Source organism: Podarcis muralis, chromosome 17 (genome assembly GCF_964188315.1).
Source record: "Podarcis muralis chromosome 17, rPodMur119.hap1.1, whole genome shotgun sequence".
Classification (NCBI taxonomy): domain Eukaryota; kingdom Metazoa; phylum Chordata; class Lepidosauria; order Squamata; family Lacertidae; genus Podarcis; species Podarcis muralis.
Genome location: NC_135671.1, coordinates 35,960,746 through 35,987,198, shown reverse-complemented (window position 1 = coordinate 35,987,198; position 26,453 = coordinate 35,960,746). Strand labels below are relative to the sequence as shown.

The following is a 26,453-nucleotide window of genomic DNA, read 5'->3' as shown; positions in this document are numbered from 1 at the left end:
CATTATTTGGTTCCGTAGATCTAATTGTCATCGAGTGACACAGAACGCTGAAACTAGTCTATAATGTATCCTATTTTAACCTGAATTATACTGTTGTTGTAATTTTTAAATTGATTTTCTTGTTTTTTTGTAAACTGCTTAGATGGTTTCCCCTTTTTAAAATGTTTTATATTTTACTGTTTTATATATGCTGTAAGCCACCCAAAGTGGCTGGGGAAACCCAGCCAGATGGGTGGGATATAAATAGTAAAATCATCATCATCATCATCTTCTTCACAATCAGTATGTATAAATTTTAGGAAATACCACTGCTTTAAAAAAAAAAAGTCACAGGATATCCTGATTGCCAATATCCCATTTCACATCTGGATACATCCTCAGCTTCTCATTCTTGGCCTTTGTACATAAAATCAACCAACCCTGCTCTGGGCTACTTTGGGAGGGAGAGATATACCGTATTTTTTGCACCACAACACTCACTTTTTTCCTCCTAGAAAGTAAGGGGAAATGTCTGTGCGTGAGGTTGAATCCTGACAAGACAGAACTACTGTTTTTGGGGGACAGGAGGCGGGCAGGTGTGGAGGATTCCCTGGTCCTGAATGGGGTAACTGTGCCCCTGAAGGACCAGGTGCGCAGCCTGGGAGTCATTTTGGACTCACATCTGTCCATGGAGGCACAGGTCAAATCTGTGCCCAGGGCAGCTGTTTACCAGCTCCATCTGGTACGCAGGCTGAGACCCTATCTGCCTGCGGACTGCCTCGCCAGAGTGGTGCATGCTCTGGTTATCTCCCGCTTGGATTACTGCAATGCGCTCTACGTGGGGCTACCTTTGACGGTGACCCGGAAACTACAACTAATCCAGAACGCGGCAGCTAGACTGGTGACTGGGAGCGGCCGCAGAGACCACATAACATCGGTCTTGAAAGACCTACATTGGCTCCCAGTACGTTTCCGAGCACAATTCAAAGTGTTGGTGCTGACCTTTAAACTAAGCCCCAAACTGCCTCGGTTCAGTATACCTGAAGGAGCGTCTCCACCCCCATCATCCAGCCCGGACACTGAGGTCCAGCTCTGAGGGCCTTTTGGCGGTTCCCTCACTGCGAGAAGCCAAGTTACAGGGAACCAGGCAGAGGGCCTTCTCGGTAGTGGCGCCTTCCCTGTGGAACACCCTCGCACCAGATGTCAAAGAGAACAACAACTACCAGGCTTTTAGAAGACATCTGAAGGCAGCCCTGTTTCGGGAAGCTTTTAATGTTTGATGTATTATAGTATTTTAATATTCTTTTGGAAGCCGCCCAGAGTGGCTGGGGAAGCCCAGCCAGATGGGCGGGGTATAAATAAATTCTTATTCTCATTATCATCATCATTATTATTATCATTATTATGGAGGAAATGCCTACGGGTGGCATGCCTACAGATTTTCCTCCTCTAAAAACTACGTGCGTGTTATGGTCGGGTGCGTGTTATAGAGCGAAAAATGTGGTAAATTGAACAAACCCCTGATTTAAATCAGAATGGAGAAACCTCTGCAGGATCAGACTCACCCTGTAGTGGAAAAGGCAAACTACTTTGCATGCAAATGTATCTATTCAAATATATGTATAGTGGCAGCTGCTTCTTGTAGAAAAGGGAGCTTCCAGCTAAGCAGCAGCAACAGGGGAAGACGGCTGCCACAAAGCAGTCCCCTCCCCAGCCAGGCATTGTGGAAGGATACTATGGTTGATGATATAAATAACCAGACTGAACAGGGATAGACTTGCCCCGCCCCACTGGTCCCTGGTGTAGATTATCTCTGAGGGTTGGAAGATGTCTCGGTCCTAGATTTGGGCTAGAGAGCAGATTGGAATAGAATTAATCCAGATTGTTCAAAACCCTCTGGAGCTGAGATGTTGCCACAGGCTTGAGCCCCTTTATATCGCTTGAGCAATATAAAATAAATTCTTCAAAACAAGGTACCTAATGATTTCTGGAAGGTGTTTATTGTAAAAAAAACCAAAACCAAAAAACATTTCTGGCAAAATGCTCGAAGGCTGCCATCTTACGCTGATAGTGGCAGGCCAAGATTTTAAGTGGTTTGGCTGAGATTCATCATCTCCAAGAGGATTAAGAGTAAGTCCCCGCTACTTTGATGGGGCTTCACAACCCTGCTTGCCAAATTGCCCCTGGAAAGAGGGGGGAACAGGGGACAAAAAGGAAAGTTTGGGCATGAAGGTAAAGGACACCTTCCTTCAACGCTCCCCAGTATTTCATCTGATTCTAAGCACTAATACAGCCTGCCTTTTCTCTGAAAAGCAGCATTTGCTAAGGCTGCTTCTTCAGGACTTGTGTGGTAGCGGCAGTCCTTCTCAGGATCTCTCACTGGCTCACTCTGAAAGACAAAGAAAGGAAGCACAATACTTTTGGTCTTCAAACATCTACTCACCTCTGGAACAGATCGCCTCCTTGGGGGGGGAAACCACACAAGCAATCACACCCACCTTGCACTGCCCCGTCCCTTCATAGCAGAACTCAGTCAGGCTCTTTACCTTTCTGCCACCCTACTAATGATCTGAGGACTTTCTTCCAGGCTGCTTTGAGGTGGGGCACCATCAGTGCTTGTAGTAACGGCATCAGTTTCTGAGTCAGCGGAGATGGGTTCTCAAGTGCCACTGTCCAATGCAGAGGGATACCAAAGCTACAAAGAGACATCCAGCAGGATTCTGTTCCTCTGAAGAGTAAGGAGCCTTCCGTATCTCCCTTTCCCTGAGCTGCAATTCCAATTGCCACTGCACTGTGTGCCCCACTTCAATTAAATGTGTGCACCACATACTGACTTTTCACAGGAAAACCTAAGCTGGTCTGCAACAGTGCATGTGCCTTTTTAAAAGAAAAGAAAGGAAAATAATTTATTTATTGACACTTTACAGCTTTGGGAAGCCTTCTAAGCATGAAGATATTAAAAATCCACAACCTAGTCTCAGGACGAATGCACCTTATCATCCAACCAGCAGGTTTTTAAAAACCGGATATTGAATCAGCTGGTGGGATCAGAGAGGGAATGTAACCCTTTTTCTCCTTCGTTTCTACACATCCTGAGGAAAATCCCTTCTCCGAAGATGTTATTTGCTTTTGGGGTGGGGTGGGGGAAGGCTTTCCTCAGCACCAACAGATGGGAGTTCCTCTTCAGAAAAGGATTTTTTTTTTCCAGGACCACAGAAGGGGAGGAAAGGATTAAGTTCCTCTCCATGCCTGCCCTGATCCCATTGCTATCATATATTTATATACTGCTTTTCATCCTAGGGAAGCCTTGAAGTGGTGAACCCTTTAAACACAAAATATACGCTAAAGTACAAGGAAACACCATAAATCAACGAGCAAGCAAAAGTGCTAGGCCACAAAATAACTTCATGAGGGCCAAAAGCAAGCTCCCACAGTAGAGAATTAAAGGGTGCTCTCAGCAACATTACACCCCATACACTCTTGGGGGAGGGCTAGAAACACAAACAAGAAATTCAAAACTAAACTCAACAAGAACTGAGGGTGTTCTCACGAAAACTTACTATTTCAGTACTCCCAGCTGATACCATCAATTTCCACTTCCTGAAACAGCAGAGTTTAAGGTCCTGTGGTCAGTGGGTTGAATTTTAAATGGAGCAATGGCCACTTACGACAATAGAGGAAACAAATCTTGTTACAGCCTACTCTCAGCCAGAGACCCAAAGCTCTAGAACAGGATGGGGATGAGATAACTATGCCCCATTCATTTTGTGGAGTCACCCAGGTGTATGTGGATCAGGTTCTGCAGCTTTCTAACAAACTACAGCTAAGAAATGTGTTCAGCTCTTGGGCTCGGGAAGGAAATGAGCTTCCCACCCTGGCTTTTGGTCAGAGGAATGGAAGAGTAGTGCCATCAAGCAGTAGCAGTGCCCCTGCTTCCAGCTTAGAGCCCAAATGAAGCAGGCTCTAAAAGGTTTGGCAGAAGTTGCACTATTTTGGCTGCAGAATGAAAAGCAGTAGGGAGAGGAAACTTTATACACAAGGAGCAGAGATGGGCAAACTCTGTCCTGCTCTTAAATAGGCTGCACCCACAAGAAGCCAGTGCCCAAGACTGGAGGGGCCACCGAAATAACCTCAACACACAAAAACTGCACGAGTCACAAGACTTTCTAGGCATTCTCAATGAACACACATGGAGCACTTCATGCAGCAATTTACAGAGAATGCTCTCTCTCTCTCCTTGGATGGCATCTGTCGATGTGGGGACATGGGAAAACATTGGTTTTTATGAAGGCTGCAGCAGCTGGAGTAAAGTTTAAATAAAAACCAAGTTTCGATGCCTAGTTTCGATGGGGGGAGAAGCACTTTTCAGATGGTGCATCCATGCCATAGCAGATGCCACTGTTGATGTGTCTGTGTGCAAGTGTACTTGCATTACTTAATTAGTACTCATCCCACCCATCCCCAACCTAACTTCATTTTATTGGAAAGGTTTGCCCCTCTATTTTAGAATGACCACATTAATATACGCACAAGACAGGAGCTCCAGAGAGGTACCCAAAGGGAAAGTCTTTTCTCAACTCCAGCCTTGAGGTAAACTCACTTCCGGATCCAGGGGTGCCCCTTCCACCTGCCAAATAAAGCCATGTTACAATTCTGGCTCAATACTCAATACCATGACTATCTTGTCAATGGAGCCTTGCTTGCTGAATTCAGATGTCTTGGGCTTAATCCACGTTAAATATTTTACAGGCATTCCATCTTCCTTCTTGAAGACTCACAAAATGGGATCGGAGCAAAAGGTTGGTATCACCATCGTTTTAAAAGCAACCACAAGAAACCACTGCCTAACTAAGCCAATGGGCCACTGAAACAACCTGATTGCACAAGTTTGATAATCTACAAGCATTCTCAATCAAAAATCCTACACTTGATGCAGCAATTTATAGAATGTTCTTGACTCTTGTACCATTAGCTCCTCTCACTACAGCTGAAATGAGATGTATTTAAATCTGATTTGGTTTCAACAGATGCAGGTAAAGTGGCAGACACCCATCAGCTTTCATCTATCATCAAACAAGTCCAGAGTGATTTCTTGAGATTTTAAAGTCACGACAATGTGTGCTTACCATTCCCATCAAAATACCAACAAGGTGTCACACACACACCAGCCCAGGTTTGTCCCCCACCCCCCTGGGAATGGTTTTACTGTAATTTCAAAAATACTTACATTGAAACACAACCACCCACCCCACTCAAGACTTTTGGCTTTGTGGAGTTTGCTCCCTGCTCCATTTAAGCAAAGCAAATGAAAAACCAGTTTATTGTGGTCAGAAAGCTCAGCCTCCGACTCATAAGATGCCAAAGTAGCATTGGTGGAGCTTGCCTACTAAAACAACCAGTTCGTATTTTGAAACTGTTAATTTTATTTTTCCACTCTGTCATTTAATTACTCTCTTGATTTTTAATGTCTTAATTGTGTATTTTTATTGTTGTTAGATGTTAAACTGTACTGAAAATCATACTGGCATGTGTTTATGAAGGGTGTATATAAATGGCTTAAAAAGCCAACAGTGGAAACTCTCTTGTATCTGTCTCAAAACTGTACCCAACTAAGGAACCTGGCTTTTGGTAGCTCCAGTAAATTATAAAGAAATAAAGAGCAGAAAAAGCAGTGAAGCAGGAGGCACTACCTCAGGTACCACCAAGATCAGTAAGTGCTCAGCCAGCAGCAGCAGCAGCAACAACAGCAGTAGCAGCAGCAGCAAACTCTTCCAGCAGGAAAGGACACGACACCAGAAGCCACAGCAAGAATCCCTTCCAATGAAGTATTGACTCTGTTCTGAAGCCCATGTATTTCTTGTCCCTGCCCTTTTCAGGGTCTCATAATATTTCCCTGAGATTTATCACAAAACAAGCCTTAACGTAAATGTGACAAAAAGCAGGCTGGCTATGAAATACCGCCTATGCAGAGGTCTGTGTACCCTTGCACAGAGTCTGTGCAAAACACAGCTGCATTCTACATCTAGGACATACAATGCAAATACACCAAATTTGCATATGCTCTTATTTCAATTGTGCAATGAATGTTTACACGGCATGACTAGTCTAGTTTTGCTAGCCACAAGGAAAGGCAAGAAGGCGTGCAAAGCACTTCAAGTCTTTGGGCCCACGACGGGATAGCAGCTTCTGAGATTTTAGTAGGTAAACTCTCCTCTCCCCAAAATATATATTCAGGCATATTGTCGATACTAAAACATGTTCCCCCCTTATTTTTAAAAATCAAAGCCTGGTATTTTCTGCAAGTCAAGGTGTACACCTTACACCATTTGGGAGGTAAAGTGGTGTCTTAACTCCCATGGAATCATGGCACAGAGCCCCACCTACACGTCAGCTCAGTGGTTTTCACACACTGCTTTGGGACCCTTTTCTTAGGTACCAGAGTGCAGACATTGGCAACAGCAGATAACCTGCCCTATTAAGACAGATTGGCCACTGTTACCGATATTCCTCTGTGATGTATATAGTCAAACAAGGAGTGGTATCGAACAAAGTTTACTCAGAGTAAACATACTGAAATTAATGGGCAAACTTTGTTGTATACTTTTTGGTAAAAGTCAAGCTGAATACCACCCAAGGGATGATAGCCCGTACTCATGGATGCATCCAGTTCAGGCTTCACAGGCCAGGCTGGTATCTTACATGCTCATCCCAGAATAACTCAACAGCAGAGGTTCTGTGGCACAGAAGCCAATATAGAAAGAATCCCAAACACAAGGCACAAAGTTTCAAACTGACAATATACAAAGCACCCAAATACAAATGCTTGTGGGATTTAGCCCACTGAACTAAGTACTGAAATTCCTCGGCATCTCCTCTCCAAGGTACCCGTTTAACAAATACACAGCAGTTTAAAATATGTGCCATGTATTATGGCTTTAGATTGGGCATAGTTGAAGTGTTAAAACGTCAAGAACAAATTTCATTTTCAGAAGGGCATTTAATAGGCTTCGTGAAGCCAAAGAACTGAATACAGGAATTCCTTAACCACTTTTAGTACAATATCGAGTTACATGTGTGTCTTCCAGTTTTAAAAAAAAATATAAACAAACGGTTTTTCAAGAACAACTTGCAAGTTCTGCAAGCTTCAGTTCTAGGTACATCATACAGTATAAATTCTGATTTCTGAAGATCAAACACACGTCTCCCTTTATAATCAAGGGGGTTTTGCCTTCCACCATACCCCTTGCTTGCTACACCATAGGACTTTTACAAAACTACAAGGTATTAATGCATTTATAAAAACAAGGAGGATCCTCACACCTTGCTCAGACTCTGGGGAATTATAGGTGAAGAATAGGTCAGAACCCCCATCTTGGGTGTGTTAAAAGAAATCCAGGGGGTGGAGGTGGGGGAAAGCAATAAAAGTATGTATTGAAAAATGCTTAAACACACCTGTAAAAAAAAGGCAAATTAAAATGTTTTCCTTCAGAAAGCTCTAACAGGCCATCCTGTAGCAGAAGCTGTTGGGCTGCTTGTGGTAAGACTACAAAAAGGGAAGATACAGGTAGAGAACTAAACAAGATTCAGCGAAGCTCCAAAAATCTTTATAAATACGGCCATTGGAAGGACGATCTTGATTCAGGAAGGATTTATGCTCGGTGCAAGCTGAGGACAAGAAGCAGGTACAAATCATAAAGTACACTGAAGAACATTGGTGCATGATGCTAACCTAGTCTCCCTCCTCCCAGCCCAGGGCAACTGTTTGCAGCCTTGGAGATGATGCAGGGTGGAAATTATCTGCCAGGAAATGAATATTTGCATACACCTTTTTTGCTTTTAAAAGACCCTATTAGGAACGTGGAGGTTTAATTCCCATAAACTTACGGTTCGGAGAAAGTTTCCGTGTATAAAAGGCTGTAGTCATGGTTTTTATAGACTGGTTCAACAGTGTCCCTTAAAAAAAAAAAGTGTGTGGATGGGTTTAACTGTCCCATTTTTATTTTTTGCTTCACTCCAGCAACAGGCCAAATCTCCATACGCAATTATGCTAGACTTGCTGATGAGGAAAGGAGTTCTGCTGACAAAGTTAGTCTGTGACGTGAGAGAACTAAGTCCTATGCTTTAGTAGCTATCCTGTTATCAGAAGCAGATGGTGCTTAGACATACACTTACCTAGTTATCGTAGTTGTCTCTGTAGGAGCTCCCAGAGTAACGGTCTCCATAGCCTCCTTGATTCCTTGAGGGAAAAAGCACAAAAGACTGATATGTCACTGCTGAGCTGCTGTTAAATGCTATACATTGAGTGAGATTCAATGTAGTATGAGCAGGCATCCATCCACTCGTGCAGTGGGGATTCTTCTTTGCTTCCTCCCGCCCATGGGGAAAAAAAATCTGATCTGGGGACCTGGAAGACCACCCAGAACTTATTTTGGGGCTGATGTCCCATTGTACAGGTGGGCATATTAAAATATCACTATAATGCCAAAATCACAAAAAGAACCTTTACGTGCAATACAGAATTGCTCATTTATAAACCTCATTCTTATTTAAGTGCTGTATATAAACTGGTCATTAAGAGGAGGACCGATTTAGTAATAAGGTTATAAAAAACTAGGATCCATTTCTAGCTATACTAGTTTTTCAAGATGTCTTTCCAATACTGTACCCAGTAAGCACCTATATGAATGCAAAATGGCAACTACTTCTTTGCTTCTTGCAGTTTTTGTAAAGCACCATGTACACAGATGGCATAGGTGATGGGCATATATCTGCATCACAAAATGACCAGAATCAAAACACAAACCCAGGACGCGGTGGGAGCTATGGCCCTCTGAATGTTGATGTATGATGTACTACAACTCCCATCTTCCTTGAAAATTGGCTGTGCTGGCTGAGGCCGATGGGAGTCCAGCAGCATAAAAAAGGCACCACTTTGGCTAAGTTGCCTTAGGGGCAAAGAGAAACCAGTTGGAAAGCAGGATTCCACTGTTGTTCAGATCGTGATACCAGTTTCAGACATTTTAAGCTGACAATGCATTGCATCAGCTCAAATTGCCGGCAGACGGCAAATGCGCAAGCAGACAGCGCCTGAAGAAGTTCTGGGTGACCACCTTCTCAGGCTCTGTCTGCCTGCACCTTTGAGTAAGTCCCCTGGCCTGCGCGAGCTGCAGCAGTATGTGGGCTCGCTCAGCTGAGGGGCTGGAGGATTCGCATCGCCCAGCTGAGCAGTTTAAGGAAATTGTGGTGCCCCTCTGGCTCACATGAGTCAGAGAGGTATAGGGACCTGGACTGGGCGATGTATCTCAGCAATGTTGAAAACCAGGTATCATCCCAGACTAGATTCCAGCCACCACGTCCCACCAAAATGAAATATAAGCCAATCACAATACATGAAGGAACAAGGGCATACAGCAGCACTGTAATTTGATATTCATTTAAGGTTAACAATTTCAACTCTAAGGAAAAGTTTAATGGTTCAGAAGGAACTCTCAAACTGTTATTCTAATACAGAACACAAAGGATCATGATCTCAACATCATATTTGTAGGTACCACAATCTGCTGCAACCAAGTATCTCTTAGGCGTGCATGCTGGTCTTACCTGCTGCCATAATAGTCTCTAGATCCACCATAGCCACCGCTTCTGTTATCATAACGGCCACCTCCATATCCTCCACCTCCTGCAGCAAAGATATGAATGTTTATCAAGCCTATTTGCTCCTACACCACTAAGCAGTTAGCACGGAAGGGCACATACCACAGGAAAGCTCACCTCTGGAGAATCCACGTCCACGCCCTCTGCCTCCAGAAGAGCCACGGGAGGATTTTCCAGCCTGGTCCACTCTGATCTGACGCCCATCCACAGACTTGGGGAGAAGCAAGAGAACAAATCAGAGCCAGAGCTTTTAACAAGATGATGCTACTCTTCCAACCTGCTACCAAGGACGCAGGAGTCCAATATAATCAAAGCTTGGATTGTAATTTTGCTTTGAACAATTTGCATCCTCTGCCACTGGGAAGCAGAACAAATCCCTGCTCTGCTGAATGCTATGCAATACCCACAGAATAAATATTTAATTTAATTAAATATTTAAATATTTTTATTAAAAATAAATTTAAAAGCTGAATTCAGGAACACCAGTTTTGTGTATCTCACTGGTGCACCCCAACCAAACAGGACCAAACTTTCCACACAACTGACATCACTTATGACATCAGTTGAGCGTAACTTGGGAGTGAAATGGCCTCATGAGCCAAATGTGGATTCTGGGTTGACAAGCCAGAGGTTCCCCACCCCAGTTTAGAAGAGCATCATAAAGTCGCTTTGATAATAGTAGGTAGTTACAACATTTTGCAATACAAGCAAGACAGAAGATCACATCTAACAGCCCTCCATATTCTAGGAAGTTAGAAAGAAAGTGGATGCAATAAGAAATGGTGAACAATCTCTGCGGGCGACACTTACCTCTCCATTCATGGCCCTCATGGCATCCTTGGCATCTTCAGGACGGCAGTAGGTAATAAAACCAAAACCCCTGGACCGCTGAGTCTCCCTGTCTTTCACCACAACCACTGGAGAGAGAGAAAATTGTAACAGATTATTTTCCTGGCTCTTTTTCTACATGTAGATGACAGCCAGTGTCCCTTGCCAGGTCCCTTCTTTAGCCCCACTCAAAGACTGCTTGGAAGGACATTATAGCCACACAGGGGCATCCAGGAAATAAGTTCCAAGAATTGGATGCTGAAGAATAAGAAAAACCCTGCTGTCTAGCTTACTGGGGAAACAAGATGCTGTTATTCATGAGCTCAGGTAATTTATTAACCAATCTCTCAATCACAAGAGCTTGCTTCCAGGAAACCTCAGACCTATACACCAAGGGTCTGTAGTATCAAAGCACAATCCCTCCCAACTAGACATATTGATACCTTTGTATTTTTTGAATACAATTAATCACTCTGAAAACAAGGAAGATGCAGCCATGTATCATTGGCATTCTTCAAATCTAACCTATACATGCCCCTCATCCCATTTTGACAGCTATAAATAATCAGGAAGCCATAGTATTAATTACAACACAATTTGGAGAAAGCAAAATGCACATCGTTATTAACACTATATATTACCAGGAGTATCACTTCAGAATGCAGATATGTATCAAGTGCTCTCCCATGTTAACAAAACCCCATTTGTTCAATATGAACATGGTTGGACAGTCTTCATCACACACTCATTTTGTAGGTTCAGAAAAAAGGGTTTTACATAAATGAGCAGGCAAACCCCAGGTGTGATCTGAAGTGATACAGCACAGGAATTGCTAAATCAGGGGTAGGCAACCTAAGGCCCGTGGGCCGGATGCGGCCCAATTGCCTTCTCATTCCGGCCCACAGACGGTCCAGGAATTTTTACATGAGTAGAATGTGTGCTTTTATTTAAAATGCATCTCTGGGTTATTTGTGGGGCATAAGAATTTGTTCATTCCCCCTCCCCCCAAAAAATATAAACTGGCCCACCACATGGTCTGAGGAACGGGCACACGACTGAAAAAGGTTGCTGACCCCTGTGCTAAATCATTCAAGGTTGCTGACATTAACACAGGGGTGAGGAACCTATGATCTGCAGGCCAAATGTGGTCATTGAGGGCTCTCTATCAGGCCCCAGGGACTTTTCCAGGCCACACCCCTCATCAGCCCCACTCAACAAACTCTTTGTTTTCTGGAATGCATCCTTGAATGACAATGGTGGCTCTTGCTTGCCTCAACAAAGAATGGCGATTTTCTGCCTCAGCCAAAGAGTTATCATGCCTTGAATGCAAAATGTGACAAGTCTTTAACTTATAGTATAGTTGCTAGCATTGTGTGAGTGCATGCACTTGCAAACCCCAAAGCCCTACCAATTGGTTTCCTGGTGTGGAAACATTAACAGATTCAGAACTTCTGTAATTACAGAATAAAATCAAGTGTGACACCCTTCCTCACCTTCTGCAATGTCTCCGTAGGGGGAGAACAACTGCTCCAGATTCTGCTCATTGGTGTCAAAACTGAGCCCTCCAATGAAGAGTTTTCCTTCATCCGATGCCATTGTTTAAGTTATCTGTAGGGAAGAAATGTGTTTAGATTTGGGAAACATAGGTGGGAATAAGGACAAAAGATAACAGGCCACACTAGCAATTTACAAGTAGCTGATCACTGAGAACTAACAGCCCATTTTCATTTTCCAGGAAAACAGATTATCATTATTCTTCAATGAATAATCTGGTACAGCCCGGCTTCTTGTTAATCTGCTGTATAGTCGTCACTGATGTATAAATTGCTCATATTGACCAGGGTCACATCTTCCTTTTGTTGCTTATCTTCATTAGTTGCCTGACTTCCAGTAGCAGTCTCACTTCCAGGCCTGGAGCCTCTTGACTTGGTTTTACTATCTGTTTCCCACTGAACTGAGACTCATAATTATCTATTCCAACTGAGCATAGTAAACTTAACATGTTTACTTTCCCCTGCATGCCCTGAGGCAGAGACAATGAGAACCTAAAAAATTACTTCTTCTGTTTTTATTTGCAGCTATTTATCTGGAAGCAGCAAACTGAAAAATCAATGTTGCTTATTTCCAGGCAACTATGCATGTTTACTCAGAAGTATTATTTCCAGTAGGTCTTACTCCCAAGCAATTGTGCACAGAATTGCAGTCTTAACTGTAATCCTGTGCAAACTTATCTGGGAATAAGCTTCACTGAAAACAATGTGACTGACTCTCAAATAAGCATGCAATAAAACAGCATATACTGTGGCCAAAAAGTAGATATATGTGTGTGGCCATTTGCAGGAGTAAAGAATTTTCTAAAAGTTTACTCAAAGGTAGGATTGCTAATGTTGCCCACTTGCTCTTTTGATGCTTCCTATCTTAATACCAGACAAGGTGTTTTTGTGCCATTATTTTAATGTTATAAGTTTTTATATCTTGAGCCTTCTACAGTAAAGGACAGTCTTAAGAGCGCATAAAAGTACATTTTACTGGACACAGAATGAGCCTAGCTGATACAGTTCTTCATTATTCTAGAGGCAATTAGATACAGGTGACTGGGGTTAGCTATAAGCAGGCAGGAGTGAATTAGCTACAAATGAGCAGTTAACTTGTTTCCCCAGTGATAGAACTGTGTTAATCGCCAAACAGAGATGGAAGATGCTTACTTCCCCTACTCAAAGTGCCTATCTGAATTGCTCTCTACAGAGCATCTGATAAGCTATCAGTCAGGACTTTGAGGTTTGGACATACGAAGGTGAAATGCTAATAAGCACTTCTCAATTTTCACCAATGACCGCTTCAGAAAAATGGAAGGTTAATTGAAGGAAGCATGCAGGCAATCTTTCTCAGATGTGAAAAAGAGGTGGCAGTGTTAAGCCACTTCCCTACTAGGGAGCCACCTTTCATACCATTTATGATTAAAGTGATTAGGGTGAACACACACTTTGAAACAAGTTTTTTTTTGTATTTTTAATATTTTGTTGGAAGCCACCCAGATTGGCTGGGGAAACCCAGCCAGATATAAATAAAATATTATATTGTAATTATTATTATGGCAAACTAGTATGAGGGCTAATAGTTCAGCACATTTTCTATTTTACAGGAAAATGAGTGTTTATCTGCTTGGATTAAGTCCTTAGCCGTACAGGTGGATCTTACTTTCAAGGTAAAAATATTTTAGGATCAGGCGTTCTCGAACCATCTTATGAAGCCTGGTATTGGCTCCACCCTGTGCAGCAACTACTAGAATGTTGTGGTCAATAATTTTGGTAACATGAGGCTGACGACTTGAGGCAGATTTCATCCATCAGGTGCGTATGGCAAGATCCTGCAATCTACTCAGTGCATCAATAGCTGGGACAAGTCATCGAAGGAAGGAAGGCAAGCAAGCAGGAACTAGTGAGTGAGCGTTGCGGCGGCTCCCGGCGGCTTATCAAGGCAGACGTGCAGAGAGAATGGGCTCCCATTCTTTGCCCCAACCAATCCACCCCTCCCCCCTGGTAAAATGGCCGCGAACACGTGGTCTGAGCAGAATGCGGGAAGGCGAGCTCAGCGCGTCTCACGTTCTACGGACTGGGACCCCAGCAGGCATGCGCAAAGACTACCCCGCTGCTGTCCCGCGCTCCGCGAACAGCCTTCGCGCAGGCGCAGTAAGGCAAGGGCTCCTCCTCTCCCGCCCCCGCGTTAAACCTGCTGCTATAGCGGACTTGACCACGTCTAATGCTCTCCATCCCCCTGGAACAATTTCGTCCCTTCCCGGTGGTCTTCAGCCGCGCACCGCTCCTCACGAAGGAGACTGAGAGAGCGGCGTTTCAAACACAAGAGTGTGCGCAGAGGGGCCCTCTCGTTCTTTATGGGCAGCCGCCGCCATTTTGTGGAGCGTCTCTCCCTTCAGCCTCCCCCGCCTCACACGGGCGAAGAGGAGCCTTTCTTCCCCGCTCCCCTCCCGGCTCCCCTTCCAATGCTCGATGCAGCGCCCCTCCTACGGCTTTCCTGCAGCGGCCTGGGCGCTTCCCCGGCGTCAAAGCACTCACCGAAGCCGGTCTCCGAGCAGGATGCGAAGAGAGCCGTTAGCCACTGAGGCAAGAGGGTATCGCGATGGCGCCGAGAGAGAGAGAGAGAGACGCAAGCGAGGAGAATGAAAGCGAGGCTGCGGTTAGGCCACGCCCGACACGCGGCTCCCGAGCCGGGATTGGCTGGGCGCGCGGAGGGCGGGGCCAAATCACAATGGCGACCACGCCCCTCCCCCTCCTTCCCGCTACCCCCAATTCATCTCCGAGGCCTCGTCGCCTCGCGTGCGCCTGCGCGCCTGCCCCTCCCCCTCCCCCACCTCCTCCCCTCTTTCAAAAGATAACCGACAAAAGCCGCGGCCTACTCGAGCTCGCCTCGCTTTCTCCTCAGGAAGCGCCTCTAAGCAGGCCCGCCTCCGCCAGCAGGTCTTCATTCGGAAGGCGAGAAAAGGCTGCGGCCCAAACGAGGCGGGAAGGATGCCGAACTCTGGCCCTTGGCCCATGAGCTCCGCGTTGCCTGCCCTGGCTGGCAGCGGCTCTCCAGGGTTTCAGGCAGGGAGTGTCGGATGAAGGGGGCGATGCTAATGGAGCCAAGGTTTTACCCGCCGGACGTGTATGATGGCAGTGCCTCGTGAGGCTCCACGGGCCGGAGGTTGCCTGCCTCTGCTCTACACGGACTGGCAGCTGCTCTTTCTCGAGGGTTTCGGGCCGGGTTGCTGTCCCAAGCCCACGTGCAGATGCTGCTGGGGATGGAGGCTGGAGCCTTCTAGCAAGGCGGACGCCGCGCAGCCGAGCCAGGCCCTTCCCATAATGTGAGAGCGCCAAGAAAACAAAGGAAAAATCCGTGTTCCTCTGGTTGCTAGTTGATGGTGGCCAAGGCTAAATTAAGCCATCGCCCAGATTCCCTGCATTTTGACTTTACAATAAAGGGTAGTTTGCTTAAGTTACGATTTTATATTAATCTTGATCACTCACTAGTAGAAAAATGTCTGTTCCCCTGAAAGGTGGCCCCTAAGACTTTCATTGCTCACATACAAGCTCTTTTAAGGAGCAATACGTGGTTTTGCTTTTTTAAAGAGTGTAAGCTTTGTGAAAACCAGTGTAAAAAAACAAAGGCTCTTAAAAATAACTAAAGTTTATGTACAGAAATGGAAACAGCCCAGATCCCTATTTTATACGTACCCTTCTTTGTTATGGATACATGCTTGGAAACTAGGCATGTTACAGCACTCTTCGTGTGCAAATGGAATCCAAGACACTAAATCTTCCATGGAAGCATATTACTACACAATATGGAGAACAGAAGAAAAGGAGTCCATCTATCACAATAGGCAAGAACATGACATTTTGCTAGTTGTCCTACCTTTGCCTTGGGTGGTTTATCAGAGGATGAAGCAACATCCAGCACTCCCAGTGTTAAAGATACTAAACTGGGTGCCAAATGGCTCCTTAAACCAAGGTTGCAGTTGCCAAAATGAAATGTCCAGTTGGCATTTTTGGACGAGATGTGAGCTAGGTTAAGAGCTCTGAGAATGGGCACTTTATCCAGGAACAATCCACATACATATTGGCCTGAATGGTGACTGCTCCTGCTTAAAATGCACAGAAAAAGCATTATGGTTCCCAAAATTCATTCCGATTGTCCAAAAGAAATATAACAGAATTCCACAAGAATAGCCTATTAGTGTGTGAAAACAGTCCACATCCAAGGATTCCCACATGCACCTCCAGATGGTGAAAACATCAGGTACCATCCTTGCGCCCGGACATCTTCACTTGGTCTCATGTGGTCAAGACAGGTGCCTAGCTGATTTTGCACAGAGTGATTTAGACTTGTATTTTTTCCCCATTCAACAATTACCTTCCCATGTCAGATTTCACGTGTTGCAATAGGACTCTATAGAGATAAAGCAAATCTGAAGGCAAAACTTGTGCAATGCAGCAAAACAATTTACATTCTGGTGCAAGGTAAACTCAAGTTCCTAACGAAAGGCAAACATTGCTTCTACTTGCATTATGAAAACTCGCACACAGAGCTTGCCCATTTGACCTTTTATTCCCTTCAAAATGAACCACTTATGCTTGCCCCTTTACAAACCTGCTACAGCACTCCCTGCAGGTTACTGGGACCAGCAATAACAGAACCTAGCTACCACCCAAAGCATAAGTACATAGAAAGAAATTCTGGGAATAGGATGTTAATGGTTCAGGGGGTTTGAGTTCTAGCCTTAGTAGCTATATGTAGTTTTATGAGGGGAGGTGCTTCTTTGCCCAAGTGTACTTTGGTTGACAAGTCCCTCAACAGTCCATTTACCTGTGGATCTTAATTTAGGAGTTACTGATGTTATGTATTCTGATCACTAAATAAATTCAGAAATAGAAAATCATGCACATAGCTAGTTAATCCAAGTCATATGAAGGTTCCTGTCTTTTCCACTGAGGGATGTTCTGCATTTCTTATAAAACATTTTTTTTTTAGGTATGGTAAAATACCTATCAAATATACTCATTAAGTCCACACTTGTAATCCTTTGCTTACTCTTGTCTGATGTGCAAGGAGTTGGAAGTCAATGCACCCTTCTTTAATGTTAACCAGCTGCTTACCCTAGAAGGTTGTATATGTGTTAAGATGATGATGTGCTGAAGAATGCAAGCTGAACACAAGACTAAGTCAGTTACCGTTTCATTTTTATTAGAAGCCATGGTTTAACATATTTGGAATTCAAAGCACAAGATGAATAGTAGTTTTAAGTAGTATTTAAATTTTACATCACTTGGTGTTAAGGTTTCAGACATTCTTCCAGTTTAGGTCTCATTAAAAGATCAAGCCTGCCCCAAAACACACTATATATATAGATAGCATTCACATTTTACAAATTAAACATTTCAGAAAGTGCTGTATCACAGGATTGAGCACCCACAATTCTTTAAATTCAGTTCACTTTTGAGCACTTTCCACTTCTTAGTCAGCCAGCCTCCTCATAAGCACCTATATTCCAACAGTATTGAATGCACAGCCCGTAGTAATCTACTTGCTCCACTGCTGCCAGCTGATAGGTTCATTCCAGTAATGACACTTAACCTAATACGGAATGCAAGAAGACAAATTAGCACACAGAACTCACCGATTTAATGTGCTAAGTCAGTTAATACTCTTACAGGAGTTTGTGCCAAGGCCTTTTAACATAAATCCAACCTAAACTCAAACCAATTGAGCTTACTGCTCCTGCTCCCTTCAGATACATCTAATTTAATGGGTTTTAAAAAACAAACAAACAAACCTGTCTGAATAGCTGAACAAGTCTCTGCAAGAGGCATCTTCCTCTTGTCCACTTAATACCCAGTAGCTATAGGGACCCTGCAAGAAAAGAATTGGTCAGTCATTATAGAAGGGCACCCTAGATATGAAACAGTCATATATGAGCACTGAGGCATGAAGTTCCTGGTTTTGAAGAAATAAACTGCTTATTAAAATTAGAAAATTTAAATGGTTACTTCTGTGGCATCCAAATCAGTAAGTTTGTCACAAGTTTATCATGCACAAGGTATGGGCCACGCTACTTTCATCAAGTGCTGCAAGAAACAAGTGACCATAGCTATTCGCTGCCATCACTTCTTGCACAAGCAGAACATTAAGCAATATAGTTGTACTGTGTGTGACTAATGAAGTACCAATTCACTAGTAACACACTTCTGACCCTCTCCAATGGAAGTTTGATCTCCTATTTACTTTTGCATAGCCAAAAACAATTTGTACCATAGCCACAGTTTAATGGCACAGCAACACATAGCCATGCTTAAACTACTGAAAGCAAAGGTTTTTCTCTAAGAAAAATTTGTATTTACTTTGAAGTGGGAGAAACTGATTACTTCGTAGCTCAAGTTCAGGATCCAAAGAGTAGTCCCTGTTCCATTCCATCACTTCTTTCAAGATAGTGTGGCCAACACTTTTTCAGGCTAGAATAGCCACCATCATCTCTTCTAACCTGTCAAAAACAAGGCAGTGTCACTTAACACAAGTACATTCAAATTCTCATTGTATTCAGATTATACATGTCTAACAGGATATTCCAAGCCTAGGTGATGCTGTTCACCTAGCCCTTGGGAGATTCCCCAAGTTATTAAGTTCAGATTTTTCTCCCACTTTTAGATTCTTGTCCAAAAGCCACCATATGCACTAAGAATTGGAAAGTTTTACGTGGAAATGGAAGCCTCCCACACCCAAACAATGTTGCAATCGGAAGTCTTCCCAATTAACAAGTCCAAGGTCAGCACAAGGCACAATTACAAGATATTGGACAAAACAGCAAATGCAGCTGGATGAATCCAAGTACTGTTTGGCCAACTACCTTCCCTCTAAGTTTTTGAAAGCAAATATCAAGTCGCAACAGCCAGATAGGCCCTCCCACCCCAGATAAAAAAAGGAGCAGATTCAGTCCAAGTTCTTGTGGGGTCTGAGGAGACCCCAAACTTGCCCAGTACGTTTGTCAAAGAAATAAGAATCAGTGGTTTGCTGTAGCCACAAGAATGGAGCTCTGTGGGAGGGAAGATGCAGACATGAGCAAAAAAGTTACCTCGAAATACAGGACTATTTCCACAAATGAACTAGCCAAGAGCAGCTTTCGTCTCACATGGATCGCACTGAAGGAGGCACAACACACTTCGGGGTCTCCAAGGACACTGGCTTCCACACGCTAGCAGAGAATTCTCACAGTGTAAGAACAGGACAGAGCTAACTACAGGTAGGCCCATCTAGGCCCAATATCAGTTCAGCCTTAACCCTGAACAAAGCCTCAAGGCCCCCCAGTTTCAAAAACTTCCTTCTCCACCAGCTCATCTGACAGCTGAAATTTTCCAGTTTTAGTAGGACACATTATCCTACTTTAGCATTTGTGTAAGGAGGCAGGTCCTTCCCAAGTCTTCCTCTCTAGCAACAGCAATACTGTGTACTACTATTGTAGCAAGGAGAACCAACCCATTCTAGGTTATAACACTGAACTTAAATGTTTAAACATAGGGCACATGTTTCATCACACGTGTTTTGGCTTGGTACCCTGTATTTTGGTCCCTCTGTAGTAGTGACTCCCAAACCAAAAATAATAATTTACCTTCACTAAAGGCTCAGCTAAATAATTCACTGTTTGAAGACTAAGAAAGAAAGCCCAAGATTTGCAGGTAATACTGTATTGAACTCCACTGGGATCCTTGCTTGAAACACAAGACTCCACAGGTATTTCACCGCCACCAGCCACTACCCAGATTCATTTCCCCAGGATAGCACTGGCACAGCTATAAACATTCTAGGGAATCATGTGTTGGTTTATGCAATTAGGGTAATATATATCATTTAGATACAAAGTTATTCAGATACAACATGACTAACAAGATGCTACAGTTATAGCTTAAAGTCATGCTAAAATATCCTATAGCCAGTTTAAGGAGCAGACCGATGTTTCCACTTCCCCATGTTGAAGATTTCCTGTTTCCACCATTTCACACCAACCACTTAAGTATTAGTGTATATCAAATTTATTACTTGGGTACCAACCCCGCGATTTACCTAGGTGAGGCCCAACATGCTTTTGCTTCCTTGTCACTAAGCTATCAAAGTTGTGCGGTGCAATGTGATGTCAAACGTCAAGAGCAGAGAATTGTTTCAGATGGGATTTTAATGGGCTTCGTAAAGCCAAAAACTCAGTACAGGAACTTCCTTATCCACTTCAAATACAATGTCAATTGAATTATGCACGTTTCTTCCAGTAAAAAAAGGACAATATAAACAAACATTTTCAAGAACCTCTCAAAGCGTTCAGTTTTGATTTCTGGATTTACTTTTTACAGTAAAATAGCTTTTTACTAAACCAGCGTGAATCATTTAATTCTTTTACTAATACCAAGGTGGTTTGCATTTGTTGCCCTCCCTTACTATGCTAAGAGTTGAACTCAAGTGCATTGCACTATTTCAAAAAAAAGGTTTGCTCAGTTTCCAGCTGTTTAAAGTTGTAGGGCCCCATGTGTCACGTTAAAAGAAACCTTGGATTGAGAAAGCAAGACAAATAAAACCGATTTCAAAATTGCTTAAAAACCACTCTTGAAAAAACCAACTCTTGAGCAAAGTCTAAACAGGCCATCTTGTAGAGGAAGCTTTCGGGCTGCATGTGACAAAAGCTATATGGGGGAAGATACAAGTAGGTAACTAAACAAGATTCAGCGAAGCTCCAAAAATCTTTATAAATACGGCCATTGGAAGGACGATCTTGATTCAGGAAGGATTTTTACTCGGTGTGAGCTGAGGACAAGAAGCAGGTACAATCATAAAGGCACAAGCATATGGACATGTTGCAGCAATTCACCACTCCTACTTTTTTAGATTAGTGATGCTAGGAATCTCAGGCCCTCCCCCAGTTAGCACTCTTGACAACTTTGCAATTTGAATTTAAGAGTTCTTTAAGGTCCAACATGCACTTAAGTTATTTACCAGTAATGTGAACTGAGGGCTGCAATGTTTTAGATCTGAGCAAATGGCAGATAAACAAAAAAGAAAAGAAACATATTTGATACTGACAACTCAGTAGGGAGCTGTAGTTACTGTTGTTACTCAGTGTGAAGTCGGAACACTGATAGTTCACAAGCGTTTTGGCAAGACAGCATTTTCACTCCCTTCCCAAAATCCACTTACCTCAGTTGTCATAGTTGTCTCTGTAAGAGCCTCCTGAAGAGTAGCGATCGTTATAACCTCCCTGACTTCTGAAAACAAAGCATTTGTGTTTTATATCTGCTCACCTAAAACTGAACATTAATGATGCTCTTGCACATCAGCACAATTACCTGCCATAATCCCGGGAACCGCTGTAGCCTCCACTTCTGTTGTCGTATCGCCCACCATAGCTTCTGTCTCCACCACCTCCAAGGAGGAAAAAAAAACATTTCAGTGACAGCTAAGCCACCAGCAACCCCACCCACTTCATTACCCCAATGCATGCAAATGTTTGTTTCAATCTCCTTATACTCACCTCTGGAATAACCACGGCCTCGCCCCCTGCCTCCAAAGTAGCCACCTCTAGATCCACGGGAAGACTTCCCTGCGTGATCAACTCTTATCTGGCGCCCATCTACAGACTGATAATGAACAAGTACTTTAATTATAACCGTTGCTTAACTAGCTGATCAAACGAAGCAACTATTTACATGAATTTTCATATGCACATAACCAATTGTTAATAAAACATGACTTTTCACCAATTACTATTGCTCTTATTAAGATACTGTAGAGCTCAGTGGATTTATTTCTAAATTGAATTCTGAAGTTCTCCACCTGTGTAGGTTTGGGTATCTGCCACTTGCATTACAAAAGATCTACAAGCAAAAGCAGCTATTCTGGAACTTGCACTCCACACAGCAAATTGAACCACTTAAAAAATAATTTCCCAAAGGTAAGTCAATATTCTGAAAAACCTCTGGTAGCCTTAAGAAATGGAATCACAGACAGCAGTCCTGATGCTGAGGTTCCTGTTGGGTGCAAACCCTGTAAAGGTGGGTGGTAAATAATCTGAGAGTAGCTTGTCTCAGAGTAGCTGGGCAACCTCAGCCAGATGGCCTGGGTATAAACATTAGTATTATTATTATTTGAAAGTAAGTAGGGTAGTGGAAATGTGAACTAGCAATGCCACTCAATGAGCTTTCAATACATCTGGAAGAATGCAGGATCCAGCTTCCCAAAAAGAGCTGGATCCCAGGCAGCATGGCCAATAGTCAAATGCTGATAGAAGCAAAAGTCCAGCAGCATCTGGAGGGCCACAGGTTCCACGTCTGTGCCTGTTACCAATGTAGCTGTCTCTCACCAGTTTATGACATAAAAAACTGCTCACTTTGACACTAAATCAGAAGCATCACCACTGCATGTGCTTTTAGGTAACGTGCATAAGTGCAACAGCTCCCTACTATTGGGTTGACACTTGCAAGCAAGAAAAGGCCATTTTCTAATATAGTTTAATTAAGGGCATTTCACAAAAACTAAAATCAAAGCAGTATGGTTCCTGGGAAACTGTTTGTTTGTCTCATTGTATTTTAACATGTATTCTAAATTGGTTTCCCCATTACATTTTTATTGTAATTTTACTGGTGTTAGTTGCCCTGAGCCTGGCTCTGGTTGGGGAATAAAAACACACAACAAAGTACTCACCTCTCCATTCATGGCTCTCATGGCATCTGATGCATGTTCAGGATTGGCAAAGGTGATAAAGCCAAAGCCTCTTGATCTCTGGGTCTCCTTATCCTTGATCACAACAACTAAGAACAGAAAACAAAAGTAGCTAAAATTATCCAATTTTATGTTGATCCCAGGGGGAAACTCCATCCCCAACACCACACTTGCTTACCTTCAGAAATGGGTCCAAAAGAGCTGAAATGCTGCTCCAGGCCTTGCTCATCTGTGTCAAAATTCAGACCCCCAACAAAGAGCTTTCCTTCTTCAGAAGACATAATGGTGGTAGGGAGGAGTCTGAAGAAGAGAAACGCGCACAACTGTGGATCAGAGGTCTAATACTGGAATAATTCCATTGCGAGAATTTGAAGAACCACCAATGCTTATTGCAGAGAAAGTTAGCAAAATCCAGCTGCAAGCAACCTGTTGTAGTCAGTGAGGGAGAATTTAAAACGCCCAACCCTCCAGAAACACCAGACACCGTTAATTATCAGTCGCAATATTTTCAGTACTCTTGCTCTGTTCACTCAATTCATCAAGTGTGGCTTAATCCCCCCCCCCCAAAGTCACCCTGCATGTGGTGCCACAACACTAAGAAAACCTGTTGCAGGTTTTATAACGCATGCTGTCCCCATCTCTTCCACCCACCCTCGCCTAGCCAAGCTCCATGTGGTTGCGCATTACTTCCCATCAGAAAAGGAAAGCTTCTCAGGGCCGTGTTAATACGTCCCCGCCCTTCGCGTCACAGCAGCAGTTGCTAAATCTGACCCACTTCAAGCGCCTACAAGCTTCGAGTTCAGGGCTGCTGCTGGGCTTTTTAAAAAAAAAAAATAAAGAGGAGCAATCCTTAAGCCACACCCCCGCCTCAGTTTCTATTTCAACTGCATGTTCCCGAAGGGAAACTCCTCAGCGGAAGGCGAGAGGTGGGGGTGGCGCGAGGGAGAAGGAAACGCCGCTTCCCCCTCCCCGCCTCGAGGCCGCCCTCCATTTCCCCGCCTCGAGCGCCATCTTGTTCACCCCCAGCTTAAAGAGGGGCAATCCGGACGACCAAAGATGGCGGCAGGCGACGAAGGCCGCTGCATGGCCTCGCCAGTGCGCCCGCCGGGACCCCCTCCGCCATTTCCTTGCTCCGCTTCTTCTCATGCCCGCCCCGCCCCCCCTCCCGGTTCTAAAACCAAAGCGCGCACGCGCGCCACCCCAGACCGCTGTTTTTTCTCTCTCGCGCGCCGCGAGGGGAACCGGGCTCCTCCGCCGCATGCGCACACCATCAGCATTCGGAACGCCGCTCCGAGCGCGCGTGCGCTTTGGTGCCGCGGCCCCCACTGCCACCCCCTCACGTCGTCGCTACCGAGGAACGGCCACCGTTACCTCGCTACTGACGTACTTGTTTGAACGGAAGCGTCGGAAACAACCCACCCCCGCGCCGTGCATTTCACCGACAACAAAGGAAGCCCGCAAGACCGCCCCCTCCCCCCGCCTTACCGAAGAGAAGCTTCCTGGGCTCAAGCAGCTGAAAATGCGGCCGAGGCACCGCCCGCGCTTCGCTTATATAGCGTCCCGCCCACCGCGACCAATCACGTGATGGACGCCGCGCCTTCCTAGGGTTAAGTGCGCAAACTACGCATGCGCTTACTACGCACGACCGTTACGCCTGTGGTACGAGAGAGGTCGCTCCCACATCCGGGGATCCGTTCAACTTTTTCCCTCCAAAAAGAGATGTGCTACAGCATCCGGGGCCTTTGTTCGCTCGCGCGAGGCTTCCGCCTCCCCCCTCCATTTCACATAATAGAGACCTGCACTTCCGGTTCTGACTGGATTGTAGGGCGGGGGAGCGACTGCCTAATTGAGGCCGTGCTTTGCGAAATGGTCATTCTTGTTCCCTCCATTTCTGAAGGAAGGCTTTCTTACGGGCAGGGAGGGAGAAGGGCCCGAAGGAAGACGAAGAGCGCCGGCCGTTAAGGGCGGGACGTTTGACTCGCGCGTTTTGTTTGAAGCAAGGCGGGTTTTGTGGTGCCTTGAAAGACAAACTGAGGAAATAATGTGGGGCCCTAAACCGGTTTCTTGCGGCCGAGGCCTCCGTGGACAATATTATTATTATCGGGAAATGTAATGTTTGACGTTTTACGATGTTTTTGCGTCCTGGAAGCCTCCACAGTGGGTGGGGAAACCCAGTCAGATGAGCGGGGAATAAATAATAATAATAATAATAATAATAATAATAATAATAATAATAATAATAATAATAATAATAATAATAATAATTCCCAAGTTTGCGGGGGCTGCCTCGCAGGGCTGAGGGGACGCGAAGGGCGAGGCGCACGTTCCGACGTTGGTGAAGCCGATTGACGCGCGTAACGCGCTGGTAGCCCGCCTGGCCCTGGTTCGGGCCTCGGTGCGCGCAGGCAACCCCTTTGCTCTCCTTTTCAACCCCTTTGCTCTCGCTCCGAGGAGGCTCTTCCCCCGCGGGCTTCTGGATACCTCCGTTCCCGAGGCCCGCAGCGCCCTTCTGCATATGTGGACGTAGGCCAGACGATACCGTCTGCACTCAAAATGAAAAAGCCATGGATAAAGAACGCGATTCCAGAAATTGCAATACTCGGTAGCACCGAAGCAGCCACCGTCAACAGCTTGCTCTCTATTCCGTGGACATGTTAGCTGTTCCCTATAAAGATCATTTCTTAACTCTTGCTTTCGGGAGCAAATTCCTACATATTTCTAGCTTTCCCCCACGACATTAAATTGAATGGACCACTTGCAAATGGGACCCAGATAGCTCATAACTACTGAAATTCATCACCTCGTGCATCGTAACCTCAAAAAAGCATTACCAACCTTTTCATTACTAACGCAGGAAACCTGATACTATGAGATTTATGACATTGCCTTCTAAAAGAGGCTGTTGCCATGGTAGTCTTGCAGGGTTCCCGCCACTGCTCCATTTTCTGTCAGTTTGCTTGGAGGGCTTTGCATTAGACTGCAGTTTGCTCCCTTGTGCTCAGACTTCAGTCCAAACCTTTATGTATGTTTACCCCGAAACAAGTTCCACTGCATTCAATGTTGCTGTTCCTTTAAAAACTTGCACAAGGAAGAAATACCACTGAACATAGGACTTGCCCCTGAGTAAATTTGCATGAGAAGACTGTTGCAACAGGCACGGCTAGCTTTCTGGAATTTGTAATAAAATAACTGCCCTGCAACATGTCACAAAATGACAATAAGGATGCTGTTGTGTGCTGTAAATGTATTCTGCTTGAGCATCTTGGCCCACACTGTTACACATTACTAGAGGGTCTTCTCAAGCTGTAGCATGTTGTATTGATGTGGCAGTAGCCTTTCTTGCCAACCTAGCAGTTCGAAAGCACGTCAAAGTGCAAGTAGCTAAATAGGTACTGCTCTGGCGGGAAGGTAAATGGCGTTTCCATGCGCTGCTCTGGTTCACCAGAAGCAGCTTAGTCATGCTGGCCACGTGACCCGGAAGCTGTACGCTGGCTCCCTCGGCCAATAAAGCGAGATGAGCGCCGCAACCCCGAGTCGGTCACGACTGGACCTAATGGTCAGGGGTCCCTTTACCTAGCCTTTCTTGCATCAATTTGGAAAATGTTTCCCTTTTAGAAAAAAACACAGTTGCCTTATTATAGCATCTGATTATCAACAGTGGAAAATAAATATCAATCAACTAATGTATATGAAGTGGCAGTTTGTACACTCATGGATCCACTTGGTTTCCAGAGAGCTCTGGG

General features: G+C 44.5%; 2 protein-coding genes across 16 annotated transcripts; both read right to left on the bottom strand.

The window, feature by feature from the left end:
- Positions 1-1,957: 1,957 nt before the first annotated feature.
- On the bottom strand, positions 1,958-14,692 carry LOC114587836 (cold-inducible RNA-binding protein-like). 12 transcript variants are annotated; one of them, XR_013391094.1, is made up of 10 exons: positions 14,535-14,692; positions 11,955-12,069; positions 10,444-10,550; positions 9,736-9,844; positions 9,580-9,658; positions 8,152-8,215; positions 4,510-4,606; positions 3,540-3,579; positions 2,478-2,856; positions 1,958-2,368 (listed from the first exon to the last, which is right to left on the bottom strand). XR_013391094.1 is itself a non-coding variant. In XM_077921017.1 (7 exons), the coding sequence occupies exons 2-6, from the start codon at positions 12,055-12,057 to the stop codon at positions 8,152-8,154; spliced, it is 462 nt and encodes a 153-aa protein (XP_077777143.1). In that variant the 5' UTR covers positions 12,058-12,069; positions 14,535-14,692; the 3' UTR covers positions 1,958-2,368. The 12 variants fall into 12 exon arrangements, 4 of the variants coding, with proteins under 4 accessions (XP_077777143.1, XP_077777142.1, XP_028568486.1 ...); XR_013391096.1 differs by having other exon boundaries at positions 2,478-2,674; XR_013391100.1 differs by having other exon boundaries at positions 2,478-2,648.
- Positions 14,693-17,180: 2,488 nt separating this feature from the next.
- On the bottom strand, positions 17,181-24,345 carry LOC114587835 (RNA-binding protein 3-like). Of its 4 annotated transcripts, none has more exons than XR_003704339.2 (9): positions 24,196-24,345; positions 22,889-23,010; positions 22,693-22,799; positions 21,524-21,629; positions 21,339-21,414; positions 21,190-21,257; positions 18,357-18,496; positions 17,792-17,868; positions 17,181-17,592 (listed from the first exon to the last, which is right to left on the bottom strand). XR_003704339.2 is itself a non-coding variant. In XM_028712652.2 (7 exons), exons 2-6 carry the CDS (start codon positions 22,989-22,991, stop codon positions 21,191-21,193), a joined length of 456 nt encoding a protein of 151 aa, XP_028568485.1. In that variant the 5' UTR covers positions 22,992-23,010; positions 24,196-24,345; the 3' UTR covers positions 20,162-20,799; position 21,190. The 4 variants fall into 4 exon arrangements, 2 of the variants coding, with proteins under 2 accessions (XP_028568485.1, XP_028568484.1); XR_013391102.1 differs by having other exon boundaries at positions 21,190-21,254; XM_028712652.2 differs by lacking the exons at positions 17,181-17,592; positions 17,792-17,868; positions 18,357-18,496 and adding an exon at positions 20,162-20,799 and having other exon boundaries at positions 21,190-21,254.
- Between the last annotated feature and the right edge of the window lie 2,108 nt (positions 24,346-26,453).